The sequence below is a fragment of the Nannobrachium achirus genome (genome assembly GCF_963921795.1).
Source record: "Nannobrachium achirus genome assembly, chromosome: 2".
Lineage (NCBI taxonomy): Eukaryota > Metazoa > Chordata > Actinopteri > Myctophiformes > Myctophidae > Nannobrachium > Nannobrachium achirus.
Genome location: NC_137811.1, coordinates 1,305,047 through 1,317,424, shown reverse-complemented (window position 1 = coordinate 1,317,424; position 12,378 = coordinate 1,305,047). Strand labels below are relative to the sequence as shown.

The 12,378-nt window shown below is 42.7% G+C and overlaps 1 protein-coding gene across 6 annotated transcripts in view; it reads right to left on the bottom strand.

Annotated features, from left to right (window-relative positions):
- The window catches only part of LOC308294081 (uncharacterized protein), a 54,376-nt gene that overhangs the window by 32,604 nt on the left and 9,394 nt on the right, over positions 1-12,378 (bottom strand). For 4 of the 6 annotated variants that reach the window (XM_080736797.1, XM_080736799.1, XM_080736801.1 and 1 more), the window contains exons 1-3: positions 9,592-9,801; positions 9,404-9,497; positions 7,319-7,576 (exon numbers count right to left, since the gene is read on the bottom strand). In XM_080736797.1, the coding sequence (XP_080592923.1) occupies positions 7,319-7,576; positions 9,404-9,497; positions 9,592-9,768 (529 nt within the window). In that variant the 5' untranslated portion in view covers positions 9,769-9,801. Of the gene's footprint in view, positions 1-7,318; positions 7,577-9,403; positions 9,498-9,591; positions 9,802-11,453; positions 11,664-12,378 lie in introns of those variants that run through there. The other 2 variants (XM_080736802.1, XM_080736800.1) reach the window with 2 other exon arrangements.

The window sequence follows — 12,378 nt, the reverse complement described above, 5'->3', positions numbered from 1 at the left end:
GACATCTTGCTGGTGTTAATTCTAGGGTTTCCCTTTGCCTTGGTTCGGTGGAATTACTTTGGTGATAGCCTAATCCTGGCGTTGGAATCGCCAAGGAGAATGAGTTGTTCCTGGCAGGGAACACCCTAATGGCAGCTGCAAGGATCTCATAATACTCACATTAACTTCAGATTAAGCAGACAGTGACAATTGGGCTGTTAAGTATGACATCATTTTGTAGGCAGAGGAGAATTTCTGCCCCCAGTTTCCGTGAATCTTTTTACTATTTTTACTATTTACACATTTTTCTTCTCTTTGTTGTTGAAAGGAAAGTGTTAGAATTATACTTTAGTCGTTATTTTTGTCTCGGATCTGTTGAAATAGCGAGGGACAGAAAATGCTCTGGGGGCAGAGTTCTCCTCTGCCTACAAAATGATGTCACGGCTTAAAAGCCCTATCACTTTATAACTGCATATAGTATATGTTATCTATGATGTCACATACTGTATCTATTATTATGTCCATAATTAGACAAAATGCCAGCCAAATGTACCTGCCTATTGATTCAAGGTAAAAACCCATTCACAGTGAGCACTATAATCATAATACATTTCAATCTGTGTGTACGAGCACGGATCTCCATGTATGGATCACAAAATAATGTATTATTAGTTTATTAATTCATATACATCATCAATATAAACCAATTATACTCAATCATGAATGTGTTATCATTGTAACATCACAGACAATTCTACAACAACATATTCACCATTTACGAGATCGCCTTTGCACCGCTCACTTCGCACAGGTGCGATTTTGATTTATTTATTTAACAATTTTGAAGAAAAAAACAACACTTTATTTGTAAATGTGTAATTTACATTGGAATTCAATGAGGGAAAGGTACAATTGCAATTCAATGGGTTAAATGGGAGAGTGATACTAGCTCCAGGATTGGTCTGACTTCACATGACAGTTACCCACCTGCAGAATATAGTCACAGCAACCACACCTGCAATTTCCAATTACATATTATTGTAACGCTTTCTGACTGCACCTCATTGGTTAAGGGCCTGCCTTTGTACTGTCGAGGAGAACTTGACTGATAGATAAATTACGTAATTTTTAAGGAGAACTTGATAGATAAATAATGACGATAACATACTATTCTCGCCTTTCAGGTAAGCCCACAATGACCAAAATAAAAAAGATGTGTATCCAAAAAGAAAAAAACAATGACGTCATTGCCGCATGATGCACAGGATCATTTGTAGGCCTACATAACCTGGCGAAGAAATCCTCTTTATGCTACCTTAATCTTCTTTCAGCTAATTCCCATCAGGACCGCCATCTGAATCTGTTTCTCTGTGCCTCCTCTATCACTCCTGCCACCTGTACCTGCATAGATGCTCCTTAATGTGGGAGTTCAATATTTGATTAAACACTTCATTCATGATTTTTTTGGCACCACTGCAATGGAAAACTAGAACAGCACTCTGTCGAGGTGCCAACTTGCATCTTCTGCACAAGTAGGCCATGTACAGTATGGACTACTTGTGTGCAAGCAGAGCGCGCTCACCACTGGTGATGCCAGGAATGCTGGTTCCTCATTGGCTGTTAATGATGACATAGCCAGAAATGCTGGTCCCTGATTGGGCAACGTGCTTAAACAGACATTAGTAGCGTTTCCATAAAGCTACTTTTTGCGCATTAACGGCTTATTAGCAAAATGTTTTTATGGAAACACTTCAAAATGCGAATAAACTTTCATTATCTGCAAAAAAGATTATCCGCTTGGAGGAGGAGGATTTTGAGGCTTAAAGCTATACTGTGTAAGATGCTCAACTAGTGGTCAGTAGCCCTATAGCAAACCGCGGTCGCGTTCGCGTCTTTCGCCCGTTTTTCGTACCTTCACACCCCCGCGTCTGCCTCCACAACGCCGAGAGCTATCTTTAGAGGGGTCCCTGGTTCCTGTGCGTTCAGGCATTCCGGAGAAACGGACTACTTCACCCTGCCTGGTAGGCGAGATTACCTTTTGAGTAAAGAGACACACGGGCGACTACAAATATGGCGACCCCACTTCAAGATGCGCTGTGATTGGCCGGTAGTGTACCATGTGTGCATGATCGGCGATGTGATTGGGCAACGTATACACAACGTATACAGATGATGCAGATTACGTCATTTTGGCGCGAAATCCGGTCTACGGCCAGGATCATAGAAAACATATAAAGAGAAGGCTTCAGAAGCTGAAAATAACGGAGTGGGTGTTCTAAAACTTTAGCGATTTAACAGTTAGGACAATTTTAAGATTTGTTTTATAAAAAAAGTTACATGGTACAACTTTAATCGAATAAACTAAATGCGCATAAGTGAATGGAAACGGGTCAGACAATAAATGCGAATAATATATGACGTTCTGGTCCATATCGTCCTCCTATAACACTTTCCCCCGCCGCTTAATTAACGTCCATTGCATAGCGTTAGCCTACAAAACAAACCGGTTGTTACACACGGAGTAGCCTAGGAAAGGAAGAAAAAATACAGAGTGACCCTTCGTCATCACACCATGTTGCGCAGGCCAAAAGTGTCCGTACAAGCTCACAGCAGCTCGCATCTGCGATGCTGCAGGATGCAGTCTGCCCGGAGGACTCAACCGGGCGGCGGGCCGGCCGCCTCGGCTCGGGGACGCCCCTCGGGGTGCCCCGGCCGGGGTCGCTTGCTCTGTGCTCCCGCCGGCCGCACTTTCTCCGCGGCGTTGCGTCGCGACTGGCTCTGGGTCGGGATGCGTGTGCAGCGAGTCACAGCAGTGCCCTCACGTCTCTCGGTCTGAAAAATTCAGCCCCATCCCAGCTCTGTGCACTGTGTGCAAGCCCGCGGGAAGTGTTTACAGCAGGTCGGTCAGACGGACCCAGGCAGGATCTCCCAAGAATCGCGTTTCACCAGTTTAATGGAAACGGGCTAAATTCGCTTTGTCTTAAAGCGCATTTCTGATAATGCGCTTCCCTAATTCGAATACGTTTATGGAAACGCCACTACAGACACCGACATACTGTATGTACATTAGAGTTCTCAACGGGCCTGAAAATTAAGGCCCGGCCCTAACTGGGCCCTAACTGGGCCCTCACTGGGCCTACCCGACGCTCGCCCGACCCGACAAATTAGAGTAAACTATAAGCCCGACACCCTAGAGTACCCGAATTTTTTTTTTTTTTAAAGTAGCGACAGTGGCTTAAATTATAGCGGAGAGTGGAAGTGATGCTGCGTGCCTGTACAATGTAATTTATATTGTGTCCTTCAATGGTTGCGTGACATCAGCTGCAGCACAGACTCAGTGCAAAGTAACAAGTTAAAAACACATTCTAGTTCGCTATTGATCGATGCACGACCGAGGAGGCACCAAGCAGAAACCTGCTGCAGCTGCTGCTAGTGCTGCGTGCTTATAGCTGCCTGTCTGTCTGCTATATGTGCTTGGTGGAGTTGCTGCTCTGAGCACCGCGGCTGTATAAGCTGCATGCTCTAATAGGCTATTGTAATGCAGACAGGCTATTCATTCTTTGAATCTTTCTTCTAACAATGCTATAACACCTCGGCAGACAGCACTTACCTCTAATCATTCTTGCTTGTGACTCGTCGTCGGCTCTTCTTCACTCGTTAATCATAGGCATATACTTTATATATAGTATTAGACAACTATGCTACTAGGCTTTTAAATCTTCGATGTTCTTCTTATTTCATTATTATTGCCCATTTAATTCATCATAAGTATTACACAGCAATACGATACTTCAACTCCATTACTTCAACTTTATTAAAAATATGTGTTTAAAGGACAACTTTGTTTTTTTACAACAAGGGTTCATATTTTAAATTATAATTAGAGAAAAGAAAAAGTGAGTGTTAAAATGTTTTCATTTGCTTTGTTCTCTAGTTTTATCGCGTTTACCGTGCAAAAATGTGGGGCATGCGTACGCATGGGGGCATGCGTACAAGTGGCAAAATGTGTCTTTTTAGACACAATAAGCCAGCAGTTTCTTTATTGCTATTTACAGTAACACTTCTAGCCCCCATACTGTAAGTCACATCCAACCATGAAAGGTTGCGTTGTATCTTATCTTATTCTGTGTAAAATGACATATTTAGCCACTTGTACGCATGCCCCCAACCACTGAAATAAGAATCCCTAAAACAATAGAAAGAAGTACATGAAATAATTGTAACACTCATCTTTTATATTATTTAATTACAATCTAAAATATGAACCCTTGTTGTAAAAAACTAAAGTTGTCCTTTAACAGAAATGGCAATTGTGTAAACTGCAAACTTCAAATAGGCCTACAATAGCCTATAAACTAAACCAAACAAACAAAATAACAAAGATGGTAAAAATGTATATGTATATATATTAATAAAGAAATTAACGTAATGAACAAAATAACAGAAACCGAGTTTCTCTGAATTCTTAAATTCTTATTATTAACATTATAGCTGCAAAAAATAAAGTGACTGGAATAAAATAAGGAAACCAAGTCTGAATTCTTAATTTAACATTATAGCAGCAAAAAAAATAATGAAAGAAAATAACAGAACCTGAGTTTCTGACTTTAAACAACAACAGGCATCAACATGTAAATGAATACAACATGTTACAACCAGTGTAACACGTAAAGCTATAAATGGCACTCCTAACTAAAATAAAATATATATATATTTGTTTAAATGTAGCCTATGACTATGTATGTAATAAGACAACTACAAGCACACTCAAGAGTCTAGACTACATTTTAAACATGCACATTGCACACACAAATTTCACACCGATCTTTTTGACCACTGACCAGAACTATTGGCTACTTATCAGCACAGTGGAGGAACAACAGTGCATCTACAGTGTCTGGATCAAGGCGGGTTCTCCTTTCATCATCGCTCCCCTCCTCTTCTCCCATTTCTGCCGTCTCCTCTGGTGGTGGGGCGGCGGCAGCAGCCGCTACCAGACGGGACTTCACGTATTGGTGAACCTGTGCCCTTTCCTCGATAGAAAACATGCGGAGCTGGTTGAATTTGGGGTGGAGAAATGTTGCAGCCTTGTGGAGATCGTGAATTTCCAGCTTCTTGTCCAGCCACTGCGGATAGCGCTGGTGCACAAAGGCTTGCCCTGGTGCGTCTTGAAACTTTGGCTGACAGTGTTTCTGCCTTTCTGCCCACAGGATGATAAGATGCAGCGTGGCATATTTTTCCCCCTCCATTTCTTGCTGCACATCCCAAAAGGGCTTGAGGAAGGCCACTAGAAAGGCGAGCGTGTCAGGGGCCACTTTATCCACCCTCTTCCCCTCTCCACGAGACTCCAGCTTCTGGTGTAGCTCTGTGTATATATCCTGAATTGACTTCAAGGACAAATACACAGAACTGAACCTCGTCTCAGCCACCTGCAGCAGGGTCTTCGATAGCTGCGCTGCCAATCCAGACTGCTTGACATGCCTAGACAGTGTAATGAAAAAATAACTATTAACTGTATAGCAAATGACGCACATGTTAAGTTGCTTTGTAATTGTGTTACACACACAGCCTACAAATATAATAACATCAGAAAACGACATGACTAAAAGTACAATAGACAAATTTAGTATCATTTTGGTATATACATTTTAACAGTAAACAAAACCTACCTCACTAGGGCTTTTGCTGCAGCCAGTGTTTTGGCGATGTCAGGGGCATTCTCAGCAAGTGCGTCATCGTTGTCGAGGCCATGCTTGAGCACTGTATTGAGGACATGATCCTGGCAGTCAAGCCTGGTGTAGGTCTGAAGGGCTTTGATCATATTCGATCCCTGGTCAGTCACCCAAACAATTTGGCTCAAAGACATTGGGTCCAGTCCAAACTTTGTCTCCAGGACAATCTATCTCCCGTTTGATGTTGTCCCCCGTCTTTTTCTCATCCACTGGGAACATGGCCGTGGTCAGATTGTTTGCAATCAATGTGAACTCTCCCATTACAAAATGGCATGTAATGGCTAGATAACTAACTTTCCGGAAATCATCTGTCCACATGTCAGTTGACATGTCTAACAGGGCTCCTCTTTTTTCCTCAGCAATGGCCTTGCAGTGTGTGCATATGGTGTTTGCGCACGGAAGAACGGACTTGGCTGGTACTTTACCGTGCGTGGCCCCGACATTAATTAGCTCCTGGGCTAATTCCTCGAAGCCTTTTCCTTCCACAAACTAAAATGGCATGATGTCCTTTGCACAGAATGAGACGCATATTTTTGTCACAGCCTGCTTGGTCTTGAGTGGGACAGTATCAGCACTCTTTTCAACAAATGCTTCCATTGACGGCTGCCCTGACGTGGAGGGCTTAGGGCCTTGTGTTGCTAGCCTGGTTAATAAACCAGACTGCACAACACCACCCCCTGTTGGTAGTGGTGGTGTTAGAGTCTGACGCTTGCAGTCAGGCTATTGTGTTGCGGGACACGAATGCTCCATGTGACGCTTCATGGACGACGTGCTTGTCGTCTTGCTGTTGTAGTTAAGCACCGTTTTGCATTTTAAACACTGGACAAAGTCCAACGCCTTGCCTTGAGAGACTACAACCACTTTGAAACTCTGCCATGCTTTAGCCTTCCCTCCCTCCTTCTCAGACAGACTAAATTCGCCTTTCATAGGTTTTTTCTTTATTGTCTCCGCATCCATCTTCTCTCCGTCTCTGACTCCTTCACACTCTGACTGACCTGTTGTTCACCACGCCCACACATCGCGCATCATCTCTCACATTCCTCTCTGCCAATGTGTATGTCCCTCTCTTCTGCAGCGCTGCGCGCTAGTCTCTCTCACTCCAACATTATAAAAACCCAATCAATTGTTCGAATCCGAGCCTCAGAGCAGCACCATACAACACAGACAGCACGGTCTGCTGTTCATAATTAATAAATGAATACACACAGACAGATTGACAGAAAATTATTATTATTATAAAAAAATAAAAATAAAAAATCATCCCCCAGCAGCGCCACCCGACGACCGCCCGGCCCGACCAATTAGCATATATTTCAGGCCCTACCCTACCCGAAAGTCGGGTCGGGTCGGGTACCTGTCGGGTTCGGGCAGACTTTGAGAACTCTAATGTACATATAGTTGGTGCCTATTGAGCTCGGCACATACACCGCCGAACGCAGTACGCTCTGCTGGCGCAAGTGATTTAATCTGAATGACAAATGTTATTCACATAACTCCGTAGAGATTATGTATACCAATTTGTGTCAGTTGTGGACAATGTCTGTAGGAGTAGCAGCAAAATCCTTCCCCAGGGCTTTTGGCATGACAGAGATGATTAAACAACTCACCATCAGCAGTGTTCAAGGTGAGAGCATCACTGTATTCAGTGTAGTAAACTGGATCTCCTCTCCCTGCTCTGCACCTGTAGACTCCACCCACTGACACTCTGATTGGTCCAGCAGAGTGATCATCCTGTATGAACAGTGATTGGTTGTTGAGGTACCAGTATTTCCATCCAGATGAAACCTCCACAGAGCAGGTCAGTGTGACACTGCCCCCTGCTGGTATGACTGTCTGCTCAGCTTTCAGTGTGGCCTTTGGTTTACCTGTTGTTTACAGGAGAGAGAGAGAGAGAGAGAGAGAGAGAGAGAGAGAGAGAGAGAGAGAGAGAGAGAGAACTTAAAGGTAGTGTGAGTAATCAACACAAAATCTCCATCTCTTCAAGAAAGAGAAAACACATTTTTCAGGTGGATTTTCAATTTCATCCAAACAGGAGGGACTATCAGCTCAAACTGTATAGAGATGATGATGTCACATATAACTTGACCAATTGTGTAGATTGGCCCATCTTGTGGGCGAGGTACAACTTGAGAGGTTAGTGTCTCCACCTGTAATTAAAGCTGCTACAGTGTGTGACAATGAAACTGATTCTGATTCCGAAGTGGTGGAAAAAGTATTCGCACATTTTACTTAAAGGAGTAGTAAACCACTTTTCAACCTGTCTTCATATAATAGGTCCTCACTAATGTTCATAATAAAATATCACAAATGTTTTTCTATTCAGTCTAGGTCTCATAGGAGAGCTGTCAAATCCTTCTACCGGTGACATCATCGTTTGACAAAAAAAGACAAAAAAATAGATTTTTATTATCACGAGAACAATGGCTTCCACTTTAACATTGCAACTTTTTCAGGAATAGAAAGCCTGCAGTTTCTATTAGCTTGCATTTCCCATTGATGATGTCACCGGTAGAAGGATTTGACCCACCCACAGCTCTCCTATGAGAGCCAAACTGAGTAGATTTTTTTTTTGATATTTTATCATGAACATTAGTGAGGACCTATTATATGAAGATAGGTTGAAAAGTGGTGGAGTGCCCCTTTAAAGACCCAGTTCAGGGAATTAAGCTATTTCTTTATAGACACATTTTACATGTAGAATAGTCATTTCTGAACCCATGTAAAAAAATTTGAACTTTATATTAAAGCATTGTGGAATAAGACTGTTTTACGTTTTTGAATCATGCCTGGGCTATGATATTTTAATGCTTTACCGTTGTGCGCATCACGGTAATACTATTAATTAATTACTTTTGATAGGCTACTTGATAGCCTATCAAAGGTCGGTTACTAGGCATCTCCTCTTCCCTTCTTCATGTTTGTTAGCGCCGCCGCAGCTAAACGCTAACGTTCACACTGTTGCTGTTCCCTGTCATTTTACACACACACACACACACACACACACACACACACACACACACACACACACTTACACACACACACACACACACACACACACACACACACACACACACACACACACACACGTGTGCGTGCGTGCATCAATCCACACTCCACTAGCCTCGCGTAGCCAGGCTTTCACTCTGACACTCCACAGTCCACAGAGTTTGGTTAGCAGTTAGCATAGCCTAGCTTTCCTCGTCTCCCCGTCTGTCTGGGAGTGTGAGACTGGTGCGGTGATGAGATGGAAGCAGGCAAACTAACTGCTGCCCCACTCAGCCAATCACAGTGTGTGTGTGTGTGTGTGTGTGTGTGTGTGTGTGTGTGTGTGTGTGTGTGTGTGTGTGTGTGTGTGTGTGTAAGAAGTAAAAGTATTGGAAATTGGAAATACTCAAGTAAAGTACAACTACCTGACAGATGTGCTTAAGTACAGTACTTAAGTAAATCTACTTAGTTACTTTACACCACTGCCAGTAGTCAATGCCCATGTGCTAAGTTCAGATTGACTGGTTAAAACACTAAGGAGAAGAAAAGTCCATGAGAATGGACAGTTTTGTTCATGCTATTGTATGACACAGGTGTGGGAAACTGTGTAAAATGACATTGGAGTACACAGTAATAAATACTGTAATCAATGTAAACACTGTATAATAAAGCATGAGTGTTTGTTGAGGTGTTCTGTCTCCACTCACTGCAGTCTTCAGGTTCGTCTGACCGGTCCCCACAGTCATCATTCATGTCACATTTCAATGAGAGAGGAATGCACTTGTAGTTCCTACAGGCAAACTGATGGGAGAGACACAGGCTTACCTTTAGAATCAGTAATGTATCAAAGACATAAAGTCTGACAGAGTAATGTCAACAAGGTGAGGTGAATCACCTGGCTGGCGGTGCAGCTGGACCTGCACTGTTTGTTGTCAGCTGCCAAGGAGGAGTTGGTGGGACAAGGACACTTGTAGCCTCCTCCAGGTGAGAGCAGACACAGGTTACTGCAGCCTCCATTGTTGCTCTGACACGGGTGACCTGGCACTGCAGGGTGGAGAATACATGCACGCATTTAATGAACACGATGCAAGCCATTTACCATGAGAGGGAGTGGGTTGTTGGCTGATTTACCACTGTTTCAGGGGTGAATGAAACAGTGCTAAATCAGCCAACAACCCACAACCCTCGAATGGTAAATTGCTTTTCTACCACTTCTACCATATAAATGAAAGAAAACACAGTTGTAACTTGCAAGGTTATTGCAACTGCAACACAACAGTGGGCGGGGTCCATGAGCCAACTCAAGGTTGTTAACTGATTTACCACTGTTTTAAGCCAATCAGAATCCAGTATCTGAACATGTGACCACAAAAAGTGGTAGAAGAACCAGATTTGTCTGTTTAGCATGACCCCCTTCCGTTACTCTAATACAAAATACATCTGTTATGCTGTAAGGGGCAAAAGAGTGTTTTATAAGACTATAGTCCAATTGGGAGGGGGGGAAGGGAGGGCGAGGGGGTGCACAGGGGTGTGCACAGTATCTAAGGGATTGAATGTAGGAGTCTCAGAAGTAATGTTGGAGTCTCAACGATCTTTATGCTATTCCGTGTCCAGGCCAGTCTGTGATGTCAGTACTATGACGTCAGAGTATGACGTCAGAGTATGACGTGATGTCAGCATGCAGACAGACGGTTACCATAGCGACAAAACCGTGCAGTATCAGTGATGTCAGCATGCAGATGGTCAGACGGACAGACATTCGCTAAATTAATAGTTAGATAAGATAAGAAAACCTTATTGTCCATCAAGCATAAAATGGAAATTTGTGGCACACAGGCAGTGGTTATACAACAATAAAACATACATAGAATACACAGTGCATAAAAAACATAAAATGCATCCCATAACATAGCATCAGTGATCAAGGGCCGAGAGGATTAAAGGAGTAGTTCACCCCCAAAATGACTTTTTTTCTATTGATTAGTCACGCCATGGAGACTAGAGTTCAATAATATTTTTAGTTTTTTGTCGCATTCCTAAGACAAAAATGTGATAACAATAAATGTACCCCCATTCGTTCCGGATGGGGACCCGTTTCAAAACGGATCCCCATCCGGAATCAATGGGGGTAAATTTACTCGAATCAAATTTTTGTCTTAGGAATGTGACAAAAACCAAAAACTACTCTCCATGACATGAGTAATCAATAGAAAAAAAGTCATTTTGGGGGTGAACTCCTTTAAATGGAAGAGCGTTTAAAAAAAAGGGGGGGGGGATTATTTAAAGGCTACTGTATTACACCTACTGTAACATGAAACATGATTGTAGGCTAATCCTAATGGAAATATGATCTATAATAAGCCTCTTCGTATTGCTCATTGTTCCATACAGAATGGAACAATTCAGAAGCACCTAATTAGAAAATATAACTAGTGTATGTTAATCTGACATTAGTAGATTGTTTACTTCTTGGACATGCATTTGTGGCAGGTTATTTAATATGGGATTTTGACAGCTTGCTTCTTCTGGTTTGGACCTGAAGGGCGGGGAGGGCAAAATGCAATGAGTGTCGTCGCTGACGTCAGCGACGGCAGCAAATCAGGACAGCCTGTTCTAAGAACCCGTGGAAAGCTTTTAACCTCCGCCTTCCCAAAAACAGAGAAAGACACAATGGTCAGAAATGGGACTTTGTGAGAATAGAAAAAAAGAAAAAAAAAGATTTTAAAATAGGAAAAGTGAAAATTCATGGTGTATCACCTTTAAATTGGCCACTGACTGCAGGTGGACTGCATAGATAGATAGATAGATAGATAGAGGGGGGGCATAGATAGATAGATAGATGGATAGATGGATAGATGGATAGATGGATAGATGGATAGATAGATAGATAGATAGCGAGGGGGGGGCATAGATAGATAGAGGGGGGGGCATAGATAGACAGACAGACAGACAGACAGACAGACAGACAGACAGACAGACAGACAGATAGAGGGGGGGGGCATAGATAGATAGATAGATAGATAGATAGATAGGGGCATAGATAGATAGATAGATAGATAGATAGATAGATAGATAGCGAGGGGGGCATAGACAGACAGATAGATAGATAGATAGATAGATAGATAGCGAGGGGGGCATAGACAGACAGACAGACAGACAGACAGACAGACAGACAGACAGACAGATAGATAGATAGATAGATAGATAGATAGATAGATAGATAGCGAGGGGGGCATAGACAGACAGACAGACAGACAGACAGACAGACAGACAGACAGACAGACAGACAGACAGACAGATAGATAGATAGATAGATAGATAGATAGATAGATAGATAGATAGATAGAGGGGGGCATAGATAGATAGATAGATAGATAGATAGATAGATAGATAGATAGATAGATAGATAGATAGATAGATAGATAGATAGCAGACAATTGTACAAGTCCCTCTGATCCGAGTCCAAGTCGAGTAGCAAGTCATTTGGTCGCAAGTCTCAAGCAAGTCTCAAGTTTTTTCTGTTGTGGGCAAGTCAAGTCAAGTCGAGTCACAAGGTTATGTCAAGTCAAGTCGAGTCGAGTCACAAGGTTGTCATGTCAAGTCGCGTCGAGTCAAGTCGCGTCGAGTCAAGTCACAAAGTCACACGCTTTTCAAGTCGAGTCACAGGTTATATCTCAGGTTT